The sequence below is a fragment of the Parambassis ranga genome, chromosome 9, assembly GCF_900634625.1.
Source record: "Parambassis ranga chromosome 9, fParRan2.1, whole genome shotgun sequence".
In the NCBI taxonomy this organism is placed as follows: Eukaryota; Metazoa; Chordata; class Actinopteri; family Ambassidae; genus Parambassis; species Parambassis ranga.
In genome coordinates, this window is record NC_041030.1 from 16,831,533 (window position 1) to 16,846,830 (window position 15,298).

The window sequence follows — 15,298 nt, forward strand, 5'->3', positions numbered from 1 at the left end:
TGTCAAACTTTCTGACACTTTTACAGTCGTTCAAGTGAGATAATATGAAAAAAAAATTCAGATCCAGATAATCCTCCACTTGCTTGTGTCTTATTATACAAGAAGTTTTGTTTTTCCTGGGGGCCGTGTTCATAAATATGAATCTATAGACCGACACTGTCAAGTGTTATCTGAGTGTCTTTCAGTGGACAGTGCAGTGACCATGGCAGCACTGCTTTGACCTCTGACCTGCCATTACTGTAATTTGTTTTACATCAATCTTTTTTTTCTATTACAAGAAATCTCAAGCCCCATTCTCCTTGTATCACCTTCATTGTTTGTGACATTGGTGAGTTTATTTTTAGGACTGACACTAATCCCCTCTAATCCCATTTTATTCCTCACCGCACAGGAGGAGGTGTGCAAAGAAAAGAAAAGAAAAAAAACATGTTGTTTGACAGGGCTGGTTCTATTGTTCGATACGGTACAGCTCTCTGTATCGTAGAAACCTTTAGACAATGAGGCTTTGTTAGAGAAGATCTTTTTTATTCCTGCTGATGATTATTCTCATGATTAGAGTACCAGTAAGCTCTGCATGCAGTTTCCAACACAAGCCAATATATGGTCTCTGTTATTCTGCCGCGGCTGCACCATGTGATTAGACCTAATGGCTTGCAGATGTGCGTAATTGTCTTTTTTGTGGATTTAAGCATGTTCCTGTGTATTAACCCAGTGGGAGCCAGAGACATGTTGGCACACTAAGTGTATATGTGTCTGCTTGTCAGTGTGTGTGCATGTTCTGTCCTTGAGGGAAACAGTTAGGGGGGTTTAGACTTTATATTAGTCTAATGAGGTGATTTAGCAGGTTGTCATTTCTGTTAGCATACAGTATAGGCTTCTTTTTCAGATTTAAGATCACTACAAGATGATTAATAGAATTAAGACTTAAGAGGACAGATACAGATAGAAGAAAGTGGCATTAGTAAGTATTTTACCTTTCATTAAAAGGAATGTGAAGCTGGTTAACAGTGAAAAAGTATATTTAAAACACCCATGATGTCACCCATAGGCTTTTTTGGAGAGTGGTTTTAAAGCTTGATCTGTTTGCCCCTGTCTTCTTGGTAGCACATGTTTAGGTTAGAAGGAGTTGCTGTAATCAGATAAACATTCATTGGTGTTTTTCCACGTGTTCGCAGGCATGTTTTTTTTCTCTTTTGTAAACTCAGACGAGCAGCAGGAAACAACAACTTGAGGGAAAATCCCTTTTTGGGGTTTAAAGCAAAGCAGCATTGGCCAGGAAAGAGAAATTAAGTGTTAAAAATTGTAGTTCCTCCCCAGGCCTCTAGCGGTTGGCTCTAAAAGTGAGTCCTGCTTTTGCGACTGTCTTCCTCCACTGACGGTTGGTTGTACTTGGATTAATCAGGAATAAGGGAGAATATGAGGCTTCCCTCAGTGACTCAAAATCAACGACTATTAAAACACATATGGCTGACGACACATACGTCTAGTTCAGAGTTAATTTAAAGTTCATGGTGGAAAGTGATGTGTAACAGTCCCCAGAGGAATGTTGGTTCATGGTTAGCACCTTAAAGCCTCATCAAACCCACCCTCAAAATGGTAAAATAACAGCAAAGGCACATTTGTTGCTTGTTGATGGTGTCGGTTATGTTGATATGATGATGCAGCATATAAGATGTGAAATGCTGGTGCATGTGTGTATGGGGTTTGTCTCAGACCTCAATGGCCCTCTATGAACTTTCTTCCTGGTTTGCAAATTTTGGTTCTTAGCCTCTAAGTTAGCCACACTGAGTTTGCCACACCACTGACATCACTGCACTGACACCTGCTCCGACTCACACACATAGTGCACTTTCTATAATGTGAGCCTCTGTTGTCAAATCAGTTCTGATTGGGGTTGAAGGTTAATATTCTCTCAAAAACAATGCAACTTAAAGCTAATTGAAGTCCACAGGGGAAAAAGCACCCACGCCTCATCCACTGTTTTCTCCTCACCTCCTCTGTTACCTCTGTCGTCCTATCTGTTTCTAATTGGACTGCTCAGCCCCTCTCTCTGTATCTCCTGAGGAGAATCTGCCTTGATAATAAACGCTCAATCAGTTCCCCCTGTTGTGTCAAGCATAACAGACCCAGCAGTGGGATTTGCCTCCACTTGTGTGTGTGTGTGTGAGACATGTTGTGTGTTTAATAGTGAGAGGGAGGCAGACGAGAGAGAGAGAGCTTTGTGAGTTTTACTTGAGTGGAGTAAGCACTTTGTGTGTTGGGGGGTACTGAGATGGTGCGTAGGTGTCTAATGGGATATCCTGTCTTAAATGATCCAGATGATTGATTATCAGTGTCAATAAATGGAATAATCTGGAAGGATATAAAGCTACATGTCACTTCATACAATTTAGTTCTATGCTACATTTTTACTTTACTTTGTGTGTGTGTTCCTCAGTCAGCTGACAGATGCATACATTTATGTGCATGCATGCAGCTGCTGCTGTGTGCGCTTTCTTGTTGGTATTGAGTCCTGAAGGTTATAGAGCACATTCTTCCATCCCTTCATGGTTGTTATGGAAACAGCGAGAGGAAGCAGAATGTAAAACTGTGTTTTGAAAGGACCTTTAATCGACCATGGACACCCAGCAGTGATTATACTGTGTTTTGCTAAACTGTTTCACAACCTTCTGTCCCAGAAATGTCCTCACAAACAGCGCTGAGTGGTTTGCTGCAATTGGGTATCGGTATCAAACATATTTTATTGCACCGATTTTTGTGCATGGCTGCAGTGTCAGAGTGCCTGTATCATCTTGTAGGTGGTACACAGAGCTGGGTTAGGCCTGTTCTACAGGACAGGAAGTCCATGGTAGGATCAATCTGATGTCAATCTGATGTCAAAATTAGAGAACTTCCCTTTAAAATTATAATACTTGTGCACGTTGGCTTCTTAGTTCAGATACAGATCTGATGCCAGATCAATTTCTGAAACTTAAAATAAATTAAGTGCTATTTTGATGTCATCATGAATGATCACAAAAATCTATAGAAATGAAAAGGCTATTGATTCAGGATAAAAGTATTGATATTTTAATTTTCACACAGATGCACCAAGCAAAGATGATAAATTATATGCTTTTACAAATGAAATATATATAAAAAAAAAATTAGCCTCAGAACGGTGTTACTTTTTAAAGTTTTAGCCTCATTTGAAACTACATTTTTACATTTGTTGAAGTATAACTAAAAACATTCTCTTAAGTCTCAGGTTTCGTGTAGCTGATTCATCATTTTGCTACTTGTACTGTTGTTTGGCTGATTGAGAACGCTGAATCAATAGCAGAGACTGTTGATGGCAAAGCTTTATCACCATATATGTCTGTAATAGTTTTGTTTAAGCTCATAGCTGCTTTGGTTGTAATGCTTTGGTTGTAATAGTGCTGGATTGTAAAATATGTCTTTTCATTGATGCTTTCTGAATGAAAAGAAGTCTCTGTGAACGTCAGCTTAACACTTGAAATGTGGCTAAACATGTTGCTGGAGACATGTGAGGTGATAATAAATGGAGTCTATTTTGAGGATCAGTGCGTTTGGCTGGAAGGAGGAACTCAATGAGGACCAGCAGGACACCCAGCTGGTGGAGGGTTGTTGTGTTTCCGCTGTACATCTCTTCATCAGTGGAAAGACAGCACTGCTACTTTTTATCTGATTGTGCCATGCAGTATAGATCCACTCTGTAATGCCTCCTGAGTTTTAGGCATGCATACAGACACGCCATAAATTGGTTAATGAAATGCAGCAGCATGTCTGTCACACCTTTCTTCTATATGGCATGTGGCGTAACCATGGTAATGTGCGTGTGTGATGGAGGCACCTGTTGATGGTTCATTCATAGGTACTATGATGAAGGTCGGGCAGGACGGGAAAAGACAGATTTAGAGGTGAGAAACACTGACTGGCAGAGAGAGGAGGCATCTGTGATCCAGCTGGAGTCCATTTTTGATCAGATGACTCAGTGCTGTCTGTCAGTCTGTATCCGAGCAGCAGAGGAGCTGTCACACTGCCTCTGACACTTGTGAAGAATTCAACATGTTGTCATTGTGTTGCTAATCAGAAAATAGCTATTGACAAGGCCTCAAGGAAGTCTCGTTCCACTGTTCCTGATGTTCTGTCACAGCTGTTAAATTACTGTAGCAACCTTTTAATGTGAAATGTGTTTGTCAGTGCATCCTAGACTGTCAAATCAATTTGTGTAATCGGCAATAAAATTTTGCTGTTCCATCACAGGGATATTATATCACATCCAGCATTAATAACCTGATTTATTCTGTTGTTGCTGAATATGATCAAAACATGAGAAACATTAGTTGGAACTCCTCACACACAGAAATAAGAAAATAAATGAATAAAATTACATTTGGCTCTTTTCCATTAATTGATGGGAAACAGCTGACGTTTTTATTCTTTAATGTGAGTGTTTTGATGTAGATGTTTTATGTAATGCTTTAGGCTGGATTAGGCCAAATCCTGAATTACAATCTAAAAAAAAACCCTGAAGGAATCAGATTCATGTTAAACTCAGTTAACCTGAAGTGATGTGAAAAATGCATAGGTTGTATATATATGAATGAAAACTGGACAGTGCCATGTCACCCATGGGTTTCTAAAGCACTGTTTTGAGTCCTTGTTGGGGGGCTGTGACACATGGTGGTAGTGTCACAGTCGGCCTTAACTTCAAATACAAGCAAAGAGGTGGAGCATGGGGCAGGTTGAAGGATGCTCTAAATTTTAAAGCCATTTTAACACAGGACTATGGGTTTTGATTCATTTTTTGAGCATGCCCCTAGAGGCTGTGAGGGGAACTGCAGTTTTTACCTTTGCATAAGCTTAATGTCTCAGCCCCAGAGGTTGCTGCAAGGTTGTATAGATGACAATATTAAGAACTGATCTAGTATATATGAAAAATATGTAAGATGAATAACCCCTGAAATAATATGAACAGAGAAAAGCAGGAAGTTAGCCAGCAAGATGAGGCGGATGGTTAATCTCATTCATGTCATTAATATTTTATTTTTATCTATGAAACACATCATGCAGCCTGACTTTTCAACTGTCTTTTTTGGTTAACAGGATGGGGGCTTCTGACAACATCTACAGAGGGCGCAGCACATTCATGGAGGAGCTGACAGAAGCCTCAGAAATCATTTCCCGCGCTACAGAACGCTCATTGGTCATCCTCGATGAACTGGGACGGGGCACAAGCACCCATGATGGGATTGCCATCGCCTATGCCACTCTGCAGTACTTTATCAGAGACGTAAGTGTGAATTTGTGAATGTAAACTCTCAGCTAAGGGGAATAACACACGTATAATATTCAACGTATGGGGAAGAAACATATATGAGAAGGAATGCACTCATAGGACATTTAAGGCACAAATTCATCTTGTTCACAAATCCACAAGCTTTGTGGGATCTTGGCACCACAACACTTAATCATCAAGGTAATAGCCTTCAGTGAAGAGGGGTGTGTACATCTATGTGTGCGTGTTAGTGTTTAATTGCTCGTGGGCTTCGTGGTCTGCTGTGATCGTTTGTTCTGCAGTGAGATGAGCCACCGGAGGGGTCTCAGCAGCAGAGCAGCTCTTGGAAACTAAGCAGAATTGCATGGAAAAAAATCTATAATGTTAATATCCCATTAAAGAGCAGAGAAGAGGAGTAAAAGGGACCCCTAGGTACCCGATTGTTTTACAGAGACACAGTGTGTTTTACTGCAGCTGTGCTGGTTTTACCGCCATAGAACACCCACATAATCGAAGCTGATGTCAGGCTGTCCGATGTCCATCTTTGTGCTTCCAAAGGATCATGTGTTCATGTGCTGTCACCCTTTCCCAATGTAAGTAGTCATTAAAGTGGTGTGTACAGAAAGGGCCGGCTTCAGCCAGGGGGGAGGAGAACAGGAGGTTCAGTAAAGAGACGAGGAGGAGGTGGAGAAGTGTGCAGCTCAGCAGCTCTGAATACCTGGAATCTCTATCCTTATGAGAGACTCTGTGCTTGTGTGTGTGTGTGTTCTGCTGGGATTATGTGAACTGGCACAGTCAGGAGCCCTCAGGGTGTTGCACTGCGTTGCGTATACCTTCTTTTTTTCAGTTGAGTGGTACCCTGCGATTAGGGAGGTGATGAGTGGGTTGGTGTTTCTGTTATCAATACCAACATTGGCAAGCAGGTTTCTGTTTCCTTGTGGAGACCTCACAGTGTTTGGGTTTTCAAGTCTGTATTGAACTAATGGATCAATACTGTAAGCACAGAAAACTCATTGTTGCTCCTTGACATGAGCTGCGTACTTGAGCTTGTAGCATCAATTAGGACACAGCTGGTTACACTCAGAATATAGAAACACTAGGCTTCTTAGTTAAATGATTTCTGCTTCATATGTTTCCTCATTTGCCTTTTGTGGTTTAAATAGTCCTCAAAAGCTGTGATAAGACATTAATTGATGTGTTTAGAACTGATGTGCCCGATTGTTACTGTCAAGCTTTGGTCTCTCACCTGTTAACTGTGAGCTGTCAAAGGTAGTCGGTTAACACAAAATTGCATAAGGGTGGATGAATGGATGTGGCTAGCAGTGTGATGATCAGCAACCAAATGCTCCGCCAACATGCCTCCAAGGACACAATAATAATAGAATAACTACTTTATACTTCAATTCCATCCATGGTCTGTGTTCTGCTATTTATCTTTGGAGGTCTGTAATCACTGTCTTGATGATTCCAAATAAAGGACTTCTAAAGGTGCACCAAGGCAGGTGAGGCAGCTGACGTTAGCAGCTAGTGTGTGTACATAATTACAGCATTCACAGGTGTAGCAACAAAAGGATCTCACGAAATCCAAACAGAGCTCGTTTAGTTAAACGGTTAAAACTACAACCGAGTCCATTTAAAGACTGACTGCATGTGTGTTTTAAGTATCGTCCTCTCCTACATTTACTCAGTCCAGTTCTATGTTGACATCTGGATCGTCCAGGAAGTGATCCAGCGGTCAGTCACACTTTGGACTGATTTTGCAGTGAGTAGCTGAAGCTTTAGAAACACCAGAACTCGTTTGTGGGTATTAATCCCATCCAGATAGCGGCTTCAGATCAGATTGTCTAAAGTGACCTCAGGAAGCACGTGTTTATTGTTGAGGCACTTTGTTTTGTGGGCTATTGTAGATAAGTACAACACCAGCTGTTGAGCTAACAGTCAGTGGACTACACTAACCACAGAATCTGAATCTCGTTCAATTCCAGCTCCCACTTCAGTCCACAGAGACGACTTTACTTTAGTGCTGCCTTCTGGGTGATCACAGGTTATAAGCTGTATCCAGTCTATGAGTGCTGGTGTTTTTCTGTTTTCCAAAAACTCCACGTTGCCTTGAGTAAACCATGTTCAAATATAGCTGAATAAACATTTATCTGTATAAGCCTGTTCCACATAAATCTTTGGACAGGATCGTGATGTTATGTAATTCTGCTGGAAAATGTAGAATGAAAATTTGTAAGTAGCAGCTAATGCAGCAGGGAGCTGGTGTTGGCAGGAGGCAGGAGCCCTGTCTAACTACCTGTTGTATAACAGCATTGATTTCTGCTATTAAAGGAAGGGAAAACAAAAGGGCACAAAAGAAGTTATGGTTTACAGCAAAAGGCCTCCTCTGATCAGGCAGACTCGCACAGTCTTTCAAACTGACACCCTCTTCCTCCTCCGCTGCCACGTCCACCGCCTCCTCCACCAGACTCAACTGTTCACGTTCAAGTCAGACTACTCCTCCTTTGACTCAGTTGTTATAGTAACACACCTTCCCCTGTCCCCTACACTCACCTGAGAGGTAGTTAAGAATGTAGATGTGTTTCATAACACCTCTCAATAATAGAGACAACCTTGACGCAGAAAAAGAAACGGGGAGGCGAGAGGAGAGAGGCTCACTAAACGAGAGGTTTTTGCATTAATGGAAAAATAACAGCCAGCCTGTTGTTGGTTCGCTCCATGTTTGTGTAGTTTAACTCCCCTCTGTGATTGTGTTGTCCTTTTCTTTTGCCATAACTCACACTGACTTTCTTGGACTCTCACTTTTCTTCACACTAACAGCAGGTCCTGCCATTAGCTTCACACTAAACTTAGCGCTACACTTCGCTCTCCACTTGTACCATGAGTCAGACTTTGCATGTGACTGCACTAACATTGTAATGTACACTGTATTCGCAGAGGGAAACGGGCCTGGCTTTACACTTGGACTCACAGGGGAGCTAGAAGTCACAGAAGCACACTTTAGCTGCACACTAATGGGTGAATTTTCAGTGTAACGTATCACTCCATGTGGGCGTAAATGGTCTGATGTGCTCATGCTGATGCACAAAGCTCCCACAAAGACCCACATGTGCTCCACACAGCTCTGTAAATTGTGAGTTTTGACTGGAAGAATTGTGTTTGGAGCCTCATTTCATTCTGTTGTTGTTTGGAGCAATGCTTCAGAGGATGTGGGTCAGACCTCCAGATAATTCATGTCCGCACCACTGTCACAAACTGGAATTTTAAAGAAACTTCTACACCGCGCTGTTTGTTGTTGAATTGTATGATGGGAATCACTGAAGTTGGTTCAGTGATATGGAATTTTACGTAGATGTTTGCTTCAGTTTTAAAGACATGACATGTGCCTCACATGTCATCTAAACTAGTGTTTAGAATACTAAAAGCAACTCTATTTTGATTGCCACCATGCACAGTACCTATCTATCTAATACATGTTTACAAGAAATTTCTCATAAATATATATTAGATTCCCCCAGGGGGAATTTAGGAATTATTAAAATAAAATAAAATACTAAAATAAATACATACATTTATAACAGCAGCTATATTGGACTCATGTAGGTTATTTTGTTTTAGGAACATACAGTATGATAATGGCTTCTCCAGATATATTCTACTGGTATCATCATGATGAAAGTAATACCTATATAACCAATATGAAATGGTTAGGATGATTGATGAGCCTAAATCAGATGGTCTGACCACATTCATAATGCAGCTCAGCTGGGCAATTGAGGCTGATTAGGTGGTCTAAAACAGCTAGCATCAAGCATTTAGCCAACTTCAAACTTAAAGCTCCATCTAACAACAAATCGTCTGTATCTTCTGCTCTGTCTCCCACTGCTGCAGTCCTCACTCTTACTACTGATGATGTAAGATTATTATTCAGTTTAAACAGTAGTAGACAATGGCCCCATGGAAAGGTCACCACCTGAACACCTGCCAATGACTGACCGTGGCTCAAATAAATTAGGACCGACTCACAGCAACACTAAACCAGATCTCTCCACTTCTCGCACATAGAGACACACACACAGTTCAGTGAGAGCCTTGTTAGTAGGTGAGAACACAAAGGATGTGGAGTTACAATTGGATTCACGTCTAATTGGATGGAGCAGGATAACAAGACAGAGAGATGGCAATAGTGGTGGTGACACCTCTAGCCTTTTCTTCTGGATCAGATTACTGAGTGGAAGCAGTTTGGTGAGCGTGCACACACACACACAAACACAGTCTCTCTTTCCTCTTTGACAACATGTCATTATAAAAACAGCGGGGCAGAATGGTGAGGCTCTACAGGTGTATGGAGAAATGGGCACCAATTTGAAGCTGAAAACTAGAATCGGAAACACATTACAGGAGAAGAGGAGGTGGACAAGGTGACACAAGCTACAGCGAGAGTGAGCAGAGGCTTCTGGCAGCTCAGCTGTCAGAGGTACTTTCACATTTGAACCATCATACTGTGTGCTGAACACATCTGGCTTCTAATGTTTGAACCAAACATTCCTCTGACTGTTTATAAACATGCAGCAGATTTTAGTTTACAGTAACACTTCAGTATCTCCTCACATTAGGGCTGCAACAAACGAGTATTTTGATACTCAGATACTCGCCGATTATTTTTGTGATTATTCAAGTACTCGGATTACGCGTAAATGTCATAGTTTTCCCATAGACACGGCTGCAGCTTGCAGCTAGTGGATACCTGCTTTGGACCGCTGCAGTGTCATTGCTTCAGTCCCCTCCATCCCCACGCCAATGATGTCAAACAAGTCATCGAATACTAAATTAGTTGTCGATGCATTTTGCCCTCAAATATTGCTCGAGTACTCGAGTAATCGTTGCAGCCCTACCTCACATTTTCCCAGAGGCTGAGAAAAGTTCCTTGTATCTCCCTTTTTTGTCTGTCTTCTTTTAAATCTATATCATATTTTCAATACCAGAGAGTACTCTGGAATTTAAAAGTCATTGATCCTATGGTTAGATGTCCAGAAGCTACCTTTCAACAGCAGTGTTGTGTGTTCTGTAGTTTTCTACACATTGTGGTACTATTGATGATAAGTTGTAGCATGAAGTTGTTTTTTTACATGTGGCAATAACAATTAACCCATGTAGGGATAATGGTTTAGTCCCATTGAGGTCCATGAAAAATGTGGAAAAGTGGAAATTGCTTTTCAATGGTCATTCTAGCGAACAAACTACAAGATTGTTTGACTTTTTACCTGACACTACTCACCTTTTAACCACCGATCCCCTGATTGATCCCTGAAATGGCCAAATTAATAATTGACTAATTGTTTAAGCACTAATTTCATCTGATCATTGATCTGCAGAACAAAGCTCTGAGTGCACCCTGTGGTAGTCTGGTAATGAGCTGCCATTATCACCTAATCAGATCATTGCAGCCTCCCTCATCCACATCCAGTTCAATTTTACCTTTCAGCAAAGGTGTGTGTGTGTCTTGTAAAAGAAGCAGATTCAGTTCTGTGCATCTTTGTCTGAACCCTGTGGGAGTGACCCTGCACGTCCCTTTAAGACATTAGTATTACTAGCGACATGTGACCTTTCTTAGACCCAGTGGTTAGCGGGCTGATCGCTGAACCAGCCTGGAGTCCTGCAGCGGCATGTCTGCTGTGATGATGTAAGATTCAGGCTGAGAGCTCATACATGATTTCTCATCATTACTGTCATCACTGAACTTAATCATTATTCATACTATCACTTTAAGGACTCTTTATTCAAGCCATAACTGTGTTCCAACATGTCACACTGTCAAGACTGTTTTGTAGCATGTGGGAGAAACTGTTTTCACACGTTTTCATGCACCCCTCTCTATTTACATGATCAGGTTGCAGAACAAGCAAATGCATTCGTTTTACTGAGCTGCTCTCAGCTGCTGTCTTGAGAGTGCAGCGCTAAGAGGTGAAATCTTTGTGCTTGCCTTCGACGAAGGCTGAGCGAGTGCGCCTCTCGCTTTTTGTGATTTTCATGACTTAACCTGAATGCCAGAGTTCAATCATAGAGCCTTTAGGGAGGATCCAGGCCTGACAGGGATAAAAGAGAGATGACTATCTCTCCAGAGCCTGTAAAGCTGCAGCTGGTGTTTACAGGAAAGTAAGAAAAATGATGGACAGCAGAAAGACACACATAAAAACAATAAAGAAATGGACCACTGTATGTGTACATATAGTGTATGTCATACTCACAAAGTGTGTATTTGTGTGTTGCCTCTGCCCACTAGAGGGTACAGAGGAAGTTAAGTAACACTGGGCCACAGCACAGTGGATGTCGATGCTGTTCTTTGTTTTTCAGCTACCACTTTTGCTTGGTTGTGCAAACACAGACAGTGAGTTACATAATGCAACATTTGTTGTGTGTATATATATATATTACTTTGTCTTCTTTGTGTTTCACCTCTATTTTTTCCTCCTGTTTCGTTGTTTCATAAGAAGTCGAACAGTAAAAAAAATACAGATTTGATCAATACTGAGGTTGAAAGATCTCTTTAGGGACAGTGTTTTCGACTGCAGCAGACCGCTCACTTGAATGGTTTGAATCTCTGAGACGATGATTCCTGCATGAGGAGCAATAGTATACTCCTTTCAGGAGAGGGAACGTTTACGCCAGGTCACTAAACAGAGTTTTATCTGCAGGATGGCTGAACCCACCATCCTGGAGGAACTCCTGCCCCATCACACTGAAGAGACACAGTTGAAGAGGTGTAGGCGCCTGATAAGGGCTTATAATTAGAGGTCAATCAGGCATGGCCGACCTGGTGAAGGCTCACTGGAGGGATTATATCTCTCATCTGGAATACACTAATACGAGCTGGAGGAAGATGCCCCTGAGACAGGAGGTCTCTGCTTTTTTTTGTTGCTGCAGTGTGACCCTGATGGATGAAGCACTTTAGCAAATAGATGGATGGAAATCATGAAGAAGATCTGTGTGATAGTGTTGCTCTGGGAAGGCAGGGATGGTTTGGTCCACGTCTTTTGTCCCAGATTACTCAAAATGTTTTTTCTGTGTCAAAGATCCGCAAATATTTCAACATGTATCACAGCAGGTGCCAGCCAATAACAGATCTACTTCTGCTTAGAATTCCTCATCACTGGTTTTGTGTGGCAGAATTTTTATTTTTCATTATCTCCTGCTCAAGCAATGACAACCCCTCACATCGCACTGATCTAATAGGTGGACTGTAGCAAATGTTGCAGAGGTCCAACTGACCCTATGTCTTTCATTGACATTTGCAGTTTGTGGGAAATATCTTATCAAGTAATGGGTGAATCTTAATCAAATTTATTAACAACAATCCTTGTTGCCCCTCATTTAGCGCTGCCCTCAGGTGAATATACCGGTACTTTGATTTATCTCCAAAACTTGCAGAACTAATGACATTTCCAACAGCCTCGGCTGCCCAATGTTTCTGCTAATTCTGCAATTTTGGCATGCTAAAATAGTGGGCATTACATTTAAATGTCATCATGTTAGCATCGTCTTTGTTTATTTTGATTAAAGCTTTCTCTTGTTTATATATATAAAAAAAAGATTCTTTGTTACTAATGTGCTTTATTCGTGCCTTGGATCAATAGTTTTAACACACAGTCTCTGTTCTGCACTCGTGAGGACGACATAGCAGACAAAGCAGCAGATTCTGAACATTTACTTTCATGATTTGTTGCATTTTGTTCACAGGCACTCTGCAAAGCTGGTGAGTAGGTGGCTGTTCTGTTAGTAAAACCAAACAAGGGAGGTGGAGGGTCCCTTCAAATGACATTCATCTTAAGCCTGTACTTAGGTTTTACCTCACAGGTTCACATCTTTCATGACTGTTGGGACTAAATGATGACATTCCTGCCTGCAGATATGTTACTTGCTGCTCCTTGCCTGAGCACTTTCTCACTAACTGTAACTGCTGGATCTTTAAATGACTGAAGAGCCTCCAGAGGACAGATGCTAACACTTCACTCTCTCTTTCTCAGGTGAAAGCCATCACCCTGTTTGTAACCCATTATCCTCCTCTGTGTGAGTTGGAGCGGCTGTATCCTCAACATGTTTCTAACTACCACATGGCTTTCCTACTCAATGAACCTGACATCTCTGCTGACACTGACGGTATGTGTGCATTTTTGTGGACATAAAGGTTTCAGCCTTTCTTGATGTTTATATGTTTGCATTTGCCAGCAGAGGTTCAGCCAGAGTTCATCACCTTCTTGTACCAGTTAACTGAAGGAGCTGCAGGACGGAGCTACGGCCTGAACGTGGCCAGGCTGGCCGACATCCCAGATCCTATACTGCACACTGCCGCTCGCAAAGCCAGAGAGCTGGAAAACATGGTCAATGTCAGAAGGTAGCGCACATACACAAAAGGAGAATTCTGATCATTTTAAAAGAGAAGACGAGACCAGATCAATGTGAAGGCCTATGAACGATAAAACCACATACAGAGCATTCTATACGCTGCTAAAATGCTGTAGTATCAGGTAAATCTGTGCACATTATTAAGTACAAACTAAAATCAAGAAATAATACAACTGATGGAAACAGCTCCACAGATGCTAAACTGATTTTTTTCAAGCTTTAACACTCAAATGAATCTGATTTTAGAAATGAACTAACACATCTGAGAGAGAAGCACATTGATTGAGCAGCTCAGACCTTGTCACCTGATGGCATCAAGGACTTTCACAGTGGAAAGAGGGAGAGAGACCTACAACCTGTTTTGAAATCCCTCAAATGCTGCAAAAAAATCGTCTCTTTGATTCAGAAAACATGAAACACCCAAGCTCAGGTTACTGTACTGTACCATCTTTTTGATGTTATAGTACAGTATCCTCCTGCAAGGGGGTCACTGATGTTTCTTTGCCCTGAGATACTGTAGCCACTTTCAGCTTGATGTGCTTTGTTTTCTCCACCAGCGATGAGAACTAAAAACTAGCACTGAGTTGATGTAGAGTGTGCTGTAAACAGCAGCTACCACTGTGGAACCTGCTGCACAGAGCTGCTTATTTCTGTTGTGACCAAATGAACGAGTCAAGCCCGTCTCTGTCTCTGGGTTGGATGGACAGGCCTCCTCACATGCTTGACATTGTGTTGGCTACCAACAGATCCACTGTTGCATGATTTTTTTTTTAAATACAAGACACAATATCTGTCTCTTTCTGACGTCCACATGCATCTGCACCTCGGCAGTCTTTCATCTTCTTCTAGCTCATCCATTGGCATTACGAGCTGGTACGGGTTGTAGCTAACTGGTTACCATGGTGACAATACAATGCATCTTTTTTTATAGTTATTTCTTCACCTTTTATTTATTTAAAATCGATTAAAGCTCATATTAACAGAATTTGTTGCAGTTTTCCCCATAATATATTTCCATATAATTCTTACCTTCAGTAAAAAAAAATGTATATTTCCAAATATTCCACAGGTTGGAATGGGCATTTTTATAATGCTGATGGATACGGAAAGGTTTTCTACTAGCATTAGATAGACACTGCCAGGCAGAAATCCTCCATACAAGAGGTGGAAATACTGTTAATTCTCAGTGTCTTGCTGTCAAAGTGTCAGCATATTGCACTTTCTGCAAACACACTCATCATTCTTTGTAAATTTGTAGCATGGCATCTCCTTGATCTGCAACAGACAGCCTGCTGAGAGAAGAGTGCTGCTCAGCCTCTTCCAAAGTAATCCTCACCATATGAAATATCTGTCAGCACCAACACACACACACACACAGAGCCATACCTCTCTGTCAATGTAATCCTCCCTATATGAAATGTTTGCTCTTTCTTTGGAGCAAAGCCATGCAGTACCCAATAATCACACACAATGGAGCTGAGCTGCTGCATGGTCAGAGGTTAAGAACATGGATTTTATTGTATTCTTACACAACTTATGTGTGAGAGTACAGTGTGTTTAGGAGGCCATGCAGTGTTTTGATTATGTTTAACTTCTTGGTGTCTTTGCCTTTGT

The 15,298-nt window shown here is 41.4% G+C and overlaps 1 protein-coding gene across 2 annotated transcripts in view; it reads left to right on the plus strand.

Moving 5' to 3' along the window:
• The window catches only part of msh3 (mutS homolog 3 (E. coli)), a 30,175-nt gene that overhangs the window by 14,631 nt on the left and 246 nt on the right, over window positions 1-15,298 (plus strand). Inside the window, exons 21-23 of one of the 2 annotated variants that reach the window (XM_028414326.1) lie at window positions 5,110-5,296; window positions 13,306-13,438; window positions 13,508-13,673. In XM_028414326.1, the coding sequence (XP_028270127.1) occupies window positions 5,110-5,296; window positions 13,306-13,438; window positions 13,508-13,673 (486 nt within the window). The remainder of the gene's footprint in view (window positions 1-5,109; window positions 5,297-13,305; window positions 13,439-13,507; window positions 13,674-15,298) is intronic. The other variant, XM_028414327.1, reaches the window with a different exon arrangement.